The 14,578-nt window shown below is 41.5% G+C and overlaps 1 protein-coding gene across 6 annotated transcripts in view; it reads right to left on the bottom strand.

The window, feature by feature from the left end:
• The window catches only part of si:ch211-250c4.3 (uncharacterized protein LOC100535981 homolog), a 29,400-nt gene extending 22,489 nt beyond the window's left edge, over positions 1-6,911 (bottom strand). For 4 of the 6 annotated variants that reach the window (XR_009790841.1, XM_061790241.1, XM_061790242.1 and 1 more), the window contains exon 1: positions 6,536-6,911. Coding sequence is in view for 5 of the 6 variants with exons in the window: in XM_061790241.1 (XP_061646225.1) it covers positions 6,536-6,614 (79 nt within the window). In the remaining variant the exon portion in view is untranslated. The remainder of the gene's footprint in view (positions 1-6,535) is intronic. The other 2 variants (XM_061790244.1, XM_061790243.1) reach the window with 2 other exon arrangements.
• Positions 6,912-14,578: the final 7,667 nt, after the last annotated feature.

Below are 14,578 nucleotides of genomic sequence, written 5' to 3'. Positions count from 1 at the left end.
CTTAATCGCTCAGCAAAACAGCCACATATCAACATTTCCTAGAAATACGCCACTGTTCTGATAACCTTATTGTTGAATAGTAGTCACTCTGCCAAAACACTGACAGTGTTTTTACCTTATCAGCGTCCACAGGCTCTCTTCCTATTTTAAGCAGTTTTTTTACCTCTGTGAACTCAAACATAACTTTTTTTTTTTAAGGCTTGTGTATTATCTGCTTGAAGCAGTTAACCAATCACTCAATGTTAACATATGAGAAATATGCAACTTTTGAATTGCATTAATAATCTTTTTGTGACCCCGTCAGCTATTTTTACTCAATTGTTTGTACTCTTCTGTTAAAGAAAGAAGAACCCTCAAAGGTCAATAAGTTGAAATTGACAGAAGTAATGATTACTTCTGAAAATGAACTCATGAAAATCAGGTGTTGCTTTTCACTTGTGAGCCAAAGGAATAATTTTGTTAAACTAACGCCACTGGCTTGGACTAAAACGATGGTACCTTTATTTTGTTACACACCCTTTTAAGGCAACTCTGCACCTGTCAACAGGTATTTTGTAATACATGTGTGCCAGGTTCTGCTGCCAGAGTCAAATAATAAACTGCCAAACATTTTGGATACAATGTATTACCCCAAGAAACCCAATACTCAGCCCGAAGGCAACATACTTCAGTCCGTCTCTCAAACCAACGGCAATGTTAGGTGGCATTCTATGAAAAAGTCAGCATTTTTGAAGAACAGTTAGTTGGAACTAGAGGAGGACATTTTCCCAGAAGGGGTCAAGTGGTGAAAATGAGATGACTTTCTTTGTTCTTTTCTCATTGGGTGTCTGTCCTTTTGGAAATGGAATAATCCCACCCCTGGAACAAGGTTGGCGTGCCAAACTTAACATGAGGTAGAAATTCAGAACTCCTATACTATGATCCCTGTTTTTGTGCATATACTGTAGCATATGCGTCATTGTACAATCATTTGATCAATAACGGTAAAGACAGGGCCCACTGAATTTCCTTTTGAAAATCAATCTTACTGATAAGAGTATTTGAATTATTGGCAGTTGTTTGACATTTTGCATTAACACAATAGCAGACAGCAAAATAAATGGTTATTTCTGAGATATGAGTGAATAAGTATGAATTTGTGAAAGTGTCAGAATTATTGCATGTCTTTATCGTTATTACGATTGTATAAAGACAAGGGTGTAATGGGTTTCATGAGTAGTTCTGATCATTTATGCAGAGTTTGAAGGGCAAGACTTCAATTTTGCAACTCACACAACCTTTATGAAGTTTTTTATGTCCTTATTTATTCTTTACTGTTCTAAAAAGAAATGTTTTGCAGTGGGTGACCACCATTTGCTCTGTCAGTAAGGATTGCCTTTAACTATGAAGGCCTAAAATTTTAAATCATCAATAACCTTTTTGAAAATAAGACTTTGCCTGGCTGTTTCAGCACGGGAGACATTTACTCACATAAAACCAAGGCAGCATTAAAGAGTTGCCTTTACCATTATCGATCGAATGATATGACAATGACCGATAGATTTTGTTTTTAGCAATTAGAACAACAGAAGGTGTTGTTCCGATCCAGTCATCGCTCCCACACAACACAAATGGGTCTTGCACACTGTCCTGTAGTTGTCTGCAATGACTGACTTGGTCTATTGCCAGTCTTTGTGCTTGCCTAAAACCCACAACGTATAATTACGAACAGTTCACCCTCCCATACATGACTAATCCCTTGCTTCTTATTGTCTAAAAATGTCCTCGTCATTCACCAGCATAAAGAAGTCACGTTGTGATTCACTTCAGCGCCTTCCAAGGTCCTCCGAACTATACAGGTGTTACATGTGAGTGATAGGAATGCTTTGCCTGAAGCTGGAATAGTGACAACAAAGCGTTTTAGCTGTGCGAGGGGGTGACGGAAAAAACTGCTCGGTGTTGAAGTCAAGAAACACATTTGTCTTTATCGTGATTAAAAGAAGTCTATTTCAAAGGGCCACCACCATATGTTCTGTCATTAAGGATTGCCTTTACTGTGAATGCCTAAAATGTTAAATCATCAATCACTTTTGTAAAATGGGTCTTTAAGCGTGGCCATTGCAGCACAGACATTTACTCATATAAAACTCAGGCGGCATAATACAAAGCTCAGATTTCTTTTTTTTACTACTTCCTGTCCTGACTATTATTGATGAAATTATATCACAATGACCCATAGATTTCTGTTTACATAAGATTTTGACAAAAAGGTCTATGTTTACAATTCATATACTTTCTCAATAGAGGAAGAGCCAATGTTCTCAGGGGCATACTCTCCCGTGTGCTTAAGTCAGTAAAGGCGAGTAGCTGCACGCTTTTCTGGCCTCGCCCATTCTCTCGTCAACTAAATTCATGCACCTTCCCGCTATTTATGCACTGTGGGTGGAGCGTTGTAGATGTAGAGGCATTTACTGTCAGAGCTGGAATAGCGCACTTTCTCCCAAAGAGTTACGCACTTTTTCTCTTCCGCCCACCAGAGGCTGTTTTAAGTCTAGCGAGCGCTTGAAGGTGAAACATCATATTGCATGTTTTGATACAGCGAGCTGCTACCGTGCTCCAAAGGTGCCGGTGATAGCACAGCGTCTGACTCAGGATAATTCTACTTTCCGGTAATTACAGCCACCCTCAGACTTCTATGAGTCATGCCTTTTAAATTGTTGCACGCGCTTGAGCCAGTTTTACATGGCGGGTGTGTCATGAAAAATGACATTGATAGGTCAAAATTACATAATACATTATGAGGATTCTTGAGAATGGTGCAAAAGATTGTCTCCTCAAAAACATCTAGTAGGATTGGGAATTGAACATTGTGAATAATATTTATTAATGTTTCTAACACAACTGATTGACACTTTGTCAATTATATATGGAAGATACCCATTTAGAAATAATTATTCAGTCCTAAACGGGATTTACGGAGAAGAAAACATGGTGGCGCCTCTTGCATAGACCCGGAAAAAGCAGCTACTAACAAGACAAACTCCCTCTTTTCACAAGCCTTTTCCCTTTTTCAGCGGCGATTTCACACTTCGTTTTTTTCACTTCTCCTTCACCAGCTTCGCTAACAGCGATAACTACCAGAGAGCCATTTTAGATTCTCACCGAGCGCTACATCAACGCTAATCCGTCTGTCACGGAGAATCCCATTTCCCGTGCTGAGCAGTCGCTGAAGAGAAAGAAGACAGATTGCGCTACCTCGACTAAAGATCTACTTGGTTCGCCAGAATCACAGGCCGCTGTCCTGCTCTCAATCGACAAGAAATTATCAATTACACTTGACTTGCTTTGCCAAGAAATTTTAAAAGGAGCTTGGAATTTACACAGCAACAGGTCAAGGAGCTAATCTTAATCTGCGCTCCGATCAAATATGATCTCAACGACAGCGGATTTAAAAACTCTCAGATTGGTGCTGGACATTCAATCACTCAGCATGGACGACAATCTCATTTTCCCGGGCTTTCCAGAAAACGCACCGGAAAATCCCGAGGCGCAGATTAAAAAGTTGATGATGTCCGCGCTCAAGATACAGCAAAATTCAGTCGACAAGATTACCTTTCACCGTGTTCATCGATTAGGAGGTCCCTGTCCAAGAAACCGACCACGTCCAATCATTGCAAAAACACTTCCAACAAAACATGTTTGTGAAAACAAAAGGTCGTGAGCTCGAAGGGACATCTTTTTGGAGCTTAAAGGGACATCTTTTGGACCAGTTGCCCAAGGAAATCCATGAGAGGCATAAAATCTTGTACCCGTTGATGAAGAACAACTGTGAGAAAGGCAAAAGAGCCCGGTTGGTTGTCGACAAGCCGTTCGTCGACGGTCAACTGTTTTGCGATTCCAACGTCACCCCGTGGCTCTTCTAGAGAAGTACTTCTCCTGATTTGCTCTCGTTATTAATTGTCAAAGGGCTTGCTGTATTTTGTTTCCTTTTTGCTTGGAAAAAAAAATAGAACGGAACCACGCATGCCACCAGCATGAATCTTCACGCCTTTCTGTCTGTTTCCCAGCTCTTCTTGTTCTTACACACGTCAAACACACAATCCTCACAACACTCTTCCCGTGCACTACAAACAACGAAACACCATATTATCCCCTCAGCACGATTGTTTGTTTTCTATGTTTTATGTTTGTTTGCTACCATTTTATGTACCCTCTCTTTGCTGAACCTAAATATATCATCCTTATCACCCTTTTTAAATAACAACCATCAACATAATACCAAAAAAAAAAAATTTGCTGCGAACTGTCAAATAAACAACAAAGAATACATAGAAGGCAATCTATTCAAAATTACTACACATGCACCCATTACATGACACTTAACTTTTATGTCACGGAATGTCAATGGCATTCGATCACAGGCAAAGAGGATGAATATTATGGAATATATCACTAAATTTAAAACGGAGCTCTTCCTATTAGAAGAAACACACCTTACACCTCATTGACTCTAGGCAGAAAGGTGGGCTCGGTTGGCCTCTCACATTCTGAGTGGATAGGTCACGAACGGGCTGGGACAAGCCAAATCTGTTTGCATACAAGGCGCGTAATAGATTCTTAGCCCCATTGTTTATATTCCGGGTGTTAAGCAGGAAAAACCGTTTGTTAGAGCTGGAAAAGTACTCTCAATTGGATCTGAATGGTTGGCAGACTTTGTGTTTCAGGTTGATTTCATGCAATTTTGTATGAAAATATCCAATTAAATCGGTGTTTGTCAAGCACAGTCTACAGTCTAAGTTTGATGTCACACTGCACGGATATTTTATATAGTTAGAGCTTTCACATTCACACACTATATATTAAGCTTGTGTTTAGTTTTTGTGTGTGTGTGTGTGTGTGTGTGTGTACACTATGTATGTTTTTAGTTCCACCAGAATAACACAAAACATATCAACCTATAATTTAAACAAAAATTGCGGATGAGTGTGAGAGTTCTGGATTTTATAATTCAATTTCGTATTCATTTACTTACCTATTTGTTGCCCTGCACAAGCTTTTATATCCTGAATCATACCCGTTTATTTATTGATTTTTGCGTGTGACACATGTACAGTAGATGATGATTTTTATGAAAAGGTTTTTTATGGCACATTTTTACTTGCTTTTGTTTTGCTTGCAATATCTGTTAAAAGTGAGGGAAAGTAGCAAGACTAAGCAAGAAAGCAGCTGCATAATAGTATCACCTACATTTCTACCTGTAATGTGTTTCTCAACACATGGGCCTGCTTTAGTCTCATCCCCGTTTTCCACCACTTTCCTAATGGTGGTGTCATCAAACTCAAGGATGAGACCCAGACTCACAGTCTTTATCAAAATGGCCCCCCTGCCCCAACGCTGCTGTGGCTTATCAAAAACATTAGGATAAGAAAAGAATGTTCAGGAGTGTTGTAACTTTTTTTTTTAATGCAAGGCTCGGGTCAGCAGACATTTTCGAGTTTCAACGTCCAATGCCTTAGAACTACACGAGGTTGTACACCTGGAATGCATGTTCTAAAAATGAATCGGCTTTAAAACATGACGAATTGAACTGAGAATCCAAATGTGTTTTCAGATTTAAATTTGTACAGTTATAATACATTGACAAAAGACAATACATTCATTGTTGCTGTTGTTTAAGTAAGGTTGATAAATCAACATCATCACATTGAGCATATCAACTTAACAACAGCAAAACTCAGCACTCACATGCAAGTTCTAAGGAGATTGAAATTTCTTGTACAGAATTCTAGTTCAGACCGGAATAGAGAAAGGCAGAGTCACTCCTTTCCATCTGTTCCAACACTTTCCAACCCTGTTCCATTCCTGACTTCAGCAGCTTTCAAATGAAAACAAGGGCTCACAAGAAAAGCTCCAGCTAAGAGGTGCTCCCCGCTGCACTGCACACAATGTAAGTGGTGTATTGACAAGGGCCCGTACAATACAACTCTGAGTAAGAAAGCAGAATGCTCCTTCGCTGCTGCAAAAGGAGATTCATCTTCGCACAACAAAATGGAGGTATTCTTGCATGGCAGGTGTGGACGGTCATACAGACTTGGATTCACAAAACTTGTTCAACCAAAAACATGAAACCAGGACAAGACATCCCGCAACATCAGAAGTCCACATTGCTATTCAAAATATTCAGTCTGACCCTAATAGTTCAGTACAAAATGATGGATCGACAGAAAAATACTGAGATGCAGAAACCGAAACAATACTAATGATAATTGTAGAATGCAGGAAACCGTGAACAGTCATGAACGGTACAACTACATAACGGTACGAGTCGATAGATTGATGTTTACATCTTAATATGACAATGTCAGTAAGGGATTGTGTTGTTTAGCCATATCAGGCAATTGTCAAATCAACTGGCACGTTCCAACAGCAGTCCCATGCACTTGCTAAAGAAATGAATGACGAGAAATAAATTCAATCAAGGCACTGGCCAACATAAACACCCCTGAGGCATTCCAAAACGGATCATGCCAACACAATAGACAAAAGTAGACTGTACCTTTCCTCCAAGGAGCCAGGATGGAGAATGACTTCTGCCAACTGATGATCAACCCACTCTTTTTCCTTTTGACACTCATGTTGCCACTGTTCCTGAATTTACAGAAACTTCACTTTGAAGTCGGGGGAAAAAAAAAAAAAAAAAAAACAGTTCCTTGAAGATTCCTCACGTTGTGAAATTTCTTCTGCCGCAAAATTGAAGAAAACGTTGCTGACTGCATTGAACAGCATATACCGTCTCCTTGTGTAGGGTCATGATGCCCGTGTCGGCGTGCGTGTGGATGTTTTCAGCTCCTCCAGCTGAGGGAAATAAAGGGGGCCAGGCTGCAAGAGCGGCAGTCAAATTCATGAGAGAAAGAGGAAGAGGAGGACTGGCAGCCTGCCCAAGGGAGTGAGATAGTGGAGAAAGAGGAATGCGGCAAAGAGCAAGTGACAAGAGGTGGAGGAGGAGTCACAATGGAGGCTTTTAGGCCTAAAAGACATTCATCTAAAATGAAGCAGGAAATTAATACTGACTGCATCAACTCTTAACTTGGAGCTGTGCAAAATAGCTTCCAATCCAAACGTAGGACCGCTGCGTGACACTCATGAGCACCCGAAAGCTCTGAAACATAAGGCCGCACTTGTGATGTTCCAATTAGCAGCTTTCGTTTTGCTGACCCCAAACCAAACAAACATGTTTTTACAAACAGATGAAAAGTATGCCGTTAATTATTGGAGCATTTTTTTTTTTTTTTTTTTTTTTTTAGAAAAGGCTGTTTCAAGCATCCATCCATCCATCCATTTTCTGAGCCGCTTCTCCTCACTAGGGTCGCGGGCGTGCTGGAGCCTATCCCAGCTGTCATCGGGCAGGAGGCGGGGTACACCCTGAACTGGTTGCCAGCCAATCGCAGGGCACATAGAAACTAACAACCATTCGCACTCACAGTCATGCCTACGGGCAATTTAGAGTCTCCAATTAATGCATGTTTTTGGGATGTGGGAGGAAACCGGAGTGCCCGGAGAAAACCCACGCAGGCACGGGGAGAACATGCAAACTCCACACAGGCGGGGACGAGGATTGAACCCCGCACCTCAGAACTGTGAGGCTGACGCTCTAACCAGTCGGCCACCGTGCCGCCTGTTTCAAGCATTGTTATTTTAAAATTGGAGTACAGGATGTTGCATTCACTGTCACTCATGCTACTGTATGACCTCTGAGATAGAACTCAAAGAACGTGCCAGCGCCAATATGGGAGACAAGAAATCAACATTTCAGCTTCGATTTCCAGATATTTAAAGATGGATGTGGCATATAACCGAGTGTGGACAAAAGTGTAGGACCTGTACAGCAGGAGCAGTGGATTCGGATGGCTTCCCACTCCCTGTTTGCGCTCCAGGTTCCATGTGATGTAGTGGAGGCAAATGCAGCTGGGCCCAAGTGCAGACAAGCAGATAAGGCAAAGGCATAAGACGCGACATACGCTGCTCACGTGCATTTTGGCCACAATTACTCCAAGCTTCGCTATTCCACACACAGGTACATGCGAAATTATAAATATAGTTACCTGTAAGTATTGTTGAAAACCACCATACATCCATCCATCCATTCTCAACCCCGCTTATGCTGGTTAGGATCGCGGGGGCGCTGGAGCCTATCCCAGCTGACTTCGGGCGAAAGGCGGACTACACCCCGAACTGGTCGCCAATCAGTCGCAGGGCACATACAAAAACGAACAACCATTCGCACAACACAATATATGTATACTCTATATGGGTCATTTTCAAATAATTTGATCAATAACGGTAAATAAACAGAAAAATAGGGAAAAAAAGAAAAATTCATATTTTGCTTTTTTTATTTTTTTATTGCCACCTTGATGATATGTGGGTAAATGTCTCCCATGCTGAAACAGCCACGCTTAGTCCTGTTTTCAAAGTTATTGATGATTTAACATTTTTGGCATTCATAGTAAAGGCAAGCCTTATCGACAGAGCAAATGGTTGTGTCCTATTGAAATACACTTATTTTAATAACGGTGAAGACAAAAGTGCATAATCGTAAAGACAAACAGCTTCATAAAAATCGTGTGAGTTGCGCAATTTACGTGTTGCCCTTCAAACTCTGTAGGTACAAGTGCATAAATGATCCTAACTACTCATAAATCGATTACGCTCATCCTTATGCAGACGGGAATAACGGTAAAAACATGCAATCGTTCCGAAACGTTCACAAATACATATTTATTGATATCTCAGAAATAACACCATTTATCTAGCATTGTGTGGATGCAAAATGATTGATTCATCATGGCATTTAAGCTCACAGATCCCTCTGGTGTATGCAACAATATAATGAGGCTCTCTCCAGTGGCATTAACGGTAAAGACACCTTGAGCGACATAGGACGGTTTGTAAAAGAACCAAAAAAAAGGAATGTACAGTATACACTAGTTCTGAATAACAGCAGTGTGTATAGCAATGCACTTTCTATTCCAAATCAAAACATGAAGACAAATTGTATAAAAAAAATGTGTTCCTTTATAGAAAGTGAAGAAAAAGTAAGCTGTTCAAATTAAAAGTCATATAGAGTTCAATAAGTTCATTCTGTGAAAAGAACAGGTGTCAAACAAGTGGCCCTTATTTACGTACAAAGGCAGCTGGTTATAGTGGATTCCTCTCTGACAGTCTGAGTAAAATGGGTTGTACCATGGGTTGTTCAAGAAAAACATCCATCCATCAATCCATTTTCCGTACTGCTTCTCCTCACTTGGGTCGCGGCCGTGCTGGCGCCTATGGCAGCTGGCTCTGGGCGAGACGCGGGGTACCCCCTCAAGTGGTCGCCAGCCAATCGCAGGGCACATAGCCAAACAATCATTCGCACTCACATTCATACCTACGGGCAATTTAGAGTCTTCAATTAACCTACCCTGCATGTTTTTGGGATGTGGGAGAAAACCGGAGTACCCGGAGAAAACCCACACAGGCACGGGGAGAACATGCAAACTCCACACAAGCGAGGCCGGATTTGATCCCGGGTCCTCAGAACTGTGAGGCGGCCGTGCTAAAACAGCATATGAAGAACTGATTGGAGAATGGAGAGGGGCAAATATATCAAGTGCAGTAAATTATGAGCCGCTCAACTAAAAATTAACTCAAGTGCTTTAAAATGGCAACCAAAAACCGGCAAGATGTGGAAGAGAACTGAACATTACAATTCAAATGGATTGAAAAATAGCGAAAACGGTGAAGACTCAGCCAATCAGCTCAATTGGAGAAGAAGCACTAAAACAGCTGCCAGGGTGCTACAAGTTTAAAGTCCTTTTTTAAAGACACTTCTATAATTTAGTTAATATAATTTTTGTGGCGCATATTTTGATGTAGATAACCTTGGGCTGCACTATTTTTCCTCAAATGATTCAAAAACATGCTGTTACAATATGAACAATCCATCATCCTTCCTGCTTTTTCTGTGTTTGAGATAGTAGTGCATTCTCTCTTTAATAGCTGCTGTACACTGAGGTGCTCTAATATCAATTGTGTACAGTTCTACCCAGTAAAATATGAAAATATTTGATGAAGTCTCTTTTTAGATTTAATTGTCATAACATATTGTTTCACCGGAGGCGGCCCTCATTGCATCAAATGTAATCAATCAAGTCACAGCACGGTGAGAGGTCACGAGATCTCGTTTTGACAACAAATTAAGTAAGTCAGGGAAAATAGTGACAACCAAAATATTGATGTAACTATTGTTCAAGCTATGTTAATAAGTGAGCTGGTAGGAGAAAAAAATATTGTAATTAGGGCCCGACCGATATGGATTTATTGAGGCCAATGCCAATTCCAATATATAGCAGAGTAAAATTCCGATAACTGATTAATCAGCCGATTAATAAAGAAAATATATTATGAGTAAAATAACTTATTTTTGGGTCTCTTAACGCCAATAACAATAAATATATGATTTACAGGCAGAACATCTGACTGTTTTACTTTGTCCTTTATTATTTGTTTAACATTACAACAAAGAGGAATTTTCAAGTACGAAAACATCAAAACGATTTACAAAAAAAAAAAATTAAAATGGTAAAATTTTTGCAATTTTTTGGGACTGTTTGTTTGAATGTCATGGTGTGTGTAATGTGTAAAACTACATTTAAAAATCTGCCACTTTTTACCGATTTATTGGCCGATGAAAGGTCCCTACTTGTAATATTGTATCTGTAAAAACTGAGGAAAAGTTGCAATTTTGGCACAGATTTTCTGGCAAAATGAAATGAGCAAATCCTTTTAACAAGAAAGATGAAGTAGACAGGCGCTGCTTTCATGGACTGCAAAAAAATGCTGGATCTGACCCCTGGGTCTAGAATTTGACACCTGTACGTTACATGGTTAGCCTTAACATGCATTGGATGTAGAGAAGTCATTTCTTTAGGGATCACATTTCACAGCTGACATGCGTTTATGCCAGGGATGGGCAACTTGAATGATGGAGGAGGTGACAATTTTTTGTCAGCGCTACCAGGGGGCCACATAGGACCGTGCACTTCCGAACCAGATTTATGACAAAAATGTCATTTTAATTATGCTCAAAATATGTGCACGTCTCTTGTTCAGTGAACCAATGTACATACATGTAATATATTTCCTACTGTAATGCATGTATAAAAGATCCACCCTTCAACAACAAAGTGTTGAAGCAATCCAAAAATAACCACATACTGTGATTTTTTATTTTTATTTTCCCCCCACTGCAAAGGGCTCTCTTACTGAAAAAATACCATTCAACGATAGCAGAAAACCGATGAACAGCAAACCAATATTTGGTGCAAGAACGCAGTTTGTACATTCTTTCACCAAAATCCCCTCGCTCAGTTTTAATAATATACTATGTTTGTCCTGCAGGTCCCCTAAATTATTAGGCCGTCTCACCTTGCAGTATAGGGCAGTTAGTTCACTCTGCTTTGTTGAAGGATCCCTGATGCGTCGCCCTTGCCCTGTGGCTTGTTCAAACCACCATACGTGTTTGCAACACTATTAACGGCATTAAATATGTACATGTTATGTGAACATTGTGGTGCTGTCCTGGTTGACACGCCTCTGCAACATTGCGTGGACATCGGGGACAGTGCCTCAGAATTGGCAGACTGGGGTGGTGGTGCCCTTTTAAGAAGGGGGACCGGCGGGTGTGTTCCAACTACAAGGGGATCACACTCCTCAGCCTCCCTGTTAAGGTCTATTCAGGGGTGCTGGAGAGAAGGGTCCGTTGGGAAATCGAATCTCAGATTCAGGAGGAGCAGTGTGGTTTTCGTCCTGGCCGTGGAACAGTGGACCAGCTCTACACCCTCTGTAGGGTCCTCGAGGGTGCATGGGAGTTTGCCCAACCAGTCTACATGTGTTTTGTGGACTTGGAGAAGGCGTTCGACACTGTCCCTCGGGGGCTCCTATGGGGGGTGCTTCGGGAGTATGGGGTACCAAACCCCCTGATACGGGCTGTTCGGTCCCTGTATGACCGGAGTCAGAGTTTGGTCTGCATATCCGGCAGTAAGTCGGACTCATTTCCGTTGAGGGTTGAACTCCGCCAAGGGTGCCCTTTGTCACCGATTCTGTTCATAACATTATGGACAGAATTTCAAGGCGCAGCCAAGGCGTAGAGGGGGTCCGGTTTGGTGGCCTCAGTATTGCATCTCTGCTTTTTGCAGATGATGTGATACTGTTGGCTTCATCAAGCCGTGATCTCCAACTCTCACTGGAGCAGTTCGCAGCCGACTGTGAAGTGGCTGGGATGAGAATCAGCACCTCCAACTCTGAGACCATGCTCCTCACTCGGGTGGCGTGCCCTCTCCAGGTTCGGGGATGAGATCCTGCCCCAAGTGGAGGAGTTCAAGTATCTTGGGGTCTTGTTCACAAGTGATGGAAGAATGGAACGGGAGATCGACAGGCGGATCGGTGCAGCGTCTCCACATCGAGAGTAGCCAGATGAGGTGGCTGGGGCATCTTATTTGAAAGCCTCCCGGACGCCTCCCTGGTGAGGTGTTCCGGGCATGTCCCACCGGGAGGAGACCCCGGTGAGGACGCTGGAGAGACTACGTCTTTCGGCTGGCCTGGGAACGCCCCGGAAGAGCTGCGTGAAGTGGCTGGGGAGAGGGAAGTCGTGGCGTCCCTGCTAAAGCTACTACCCCCATGACCCGACCTCGGATAAGCGGTAGAAAATGGATGGAAGTACAAATTGGTTCATCACATATTGGGATTAAGATTACGGGTGGGAAAGTCTCACGAATGTCACCCTTGGCCCATGAAAGTACTGAGTAGCGGTTCACCTTGGGCAGTTCCCTCTGTGTCATCCTTCACTGTTTGCCTCACCTTTCTATAGAATAGAATATAGATTTCCCTCCCTTTTCTCTTTGATTGCATTTTACTCTGTACTTGTAGAATTAGAAATTCAATCTGACAAAATACGTAGACTGTTCTCTTTTTGTTTCTTGAATCAAAGATTAGAACCTGTGACGTCAGAGAACTACACAAATTACATTTGTGTACCAACCCTTTAGAAATTCCTGATTTGTCGAGGTTTTGTCTTTGCTAGGACCTGTTCATAACAAACAAAGCAACGTGGTGCTTCTTTTAACGATAAAGATCGTATACTAGGTAATGCCAACACTTACTTTCACTTCATCTGACTAGTGGTCACGGAAGGTATTGCTGGCGGTCCCTTTGCTGTGTTGAACTCCTTCCTGGTGCCATGTTGTCCTCAAGGAAGCTGTAAAGTGTCTCCCAAACTTAAGGGAACGCCTTGCTTGAGTACATCTCCACCTCCTTTGTCGAAGTACACATTCAACCACCTCCCACTTGAGCCTTAATTGTTGTTTTGTAGATGAAGATAAATTGTTACTGTAGAATGTCTCATATGCCTAGTTTCTATCAATGTTTCATTCACAGTTATCGTCAGATTTTGGGACCATTTTACATGGGTTAAATCGTTTTTTACCTGGTCTCCTTGACACAGCTTTTATATTAAGTGATTTGTTAAGGTGGCACGGTGGCCGACTGGTTAGCACATCTGCCTATCAGTTCTGAGGACCTGGATTCAAATCCGGCCTCGCCTGTGTGGAGTTTGCATGTTCTCCCCTGCGTGGGTCTTCTCCAGGTACTATGGTTTCCTCCCACATTCCAAAAACATGAATGGTAGGTTAATTGAAGACTCTAAGACTCTAAATTGCCCGTAGGTGTGAATGTGATATCTAGCAATGTCTATCTAGCAGTTATATCTAGCAATGTCTACAGATGACTAAAGTTCAATTGAGATGGTGTGTCACTGTCTAAAACAGATACAGTAACTGGAAGAGCCAAAATGTTCTTTAAAAAAAAAAAAAAAAAAAAAAAAAAAAAAAAAACTGAGATGTTTGTTTTTGACAATAAAGAAAAGAGGATTGCTGTTAGCAAATACCTGGAGACACTCTCTTTAAAAATCAAAGACCAAGTCCAAAACCTTGGTGTACTGATAGATTCCAAACTGACTTTCAACAGTCATATCAAATCAATTATTAAAACGGCCTTCTACCATCTGAAAAACATATATAAGGCTTGCATGTGCCGAACAGACCAAGAGGTTCATCCATGCTTTTATCTCAAGTAGACGTGACTATTGTAATGGTCTTCTGACTGGAGTCCCCCCCAAAAGCATTAAACGGCTGCAGCAGCTCGGTTTCTGACCAGAACAGAGGTCAGAACATATTACTCCAATTCTAAAGTCATTACACTGGCTCCCAGTCAGCTTTAGAATAGATTTTAAAGTTCAGCTTCTGGTCTATATATCACTAAATGCTTTAGGTCCTGAAGACATGAAAGAAATGCTCATGGACTATAAACCCAGTTGGGCTCTGAGATCGACAGACTCAGGTCAAATAGTGGAGCACAGAGTCCAAAGCAAACATGGTGAAGCAGCATTTAGCTATTATGCTGCACACAAATAAGTTGCCAACAGAAGTGACGTCAGCCCCAAGTGTGAATGTTTTTAAGTTCAGGTTAAAAACTTCTTTTTTCTCAAGCATTTCCACTTTTA

This window comes from Phyllopteryx taeniolatus, chromosome 11 (genome assembly GCF_024500385.1).
Source record: "Phyllopteryx taeniolatus isolate TA_2022b chromosome 11, UOR_Ptae_1.2, whole genome shotgun sequence".
NCBI classification, from domain to species: domain Eukaryota; kingdom Metazoa; phylum Chordata; class Actinopteri; order Syngnathiformes; family Syngnathidae; genus Phyllopteryx; species Phyllopteryx taeniolatus.
This window is presented reverse-complemented; position numbering and strand designations above follow the sequence as displayed.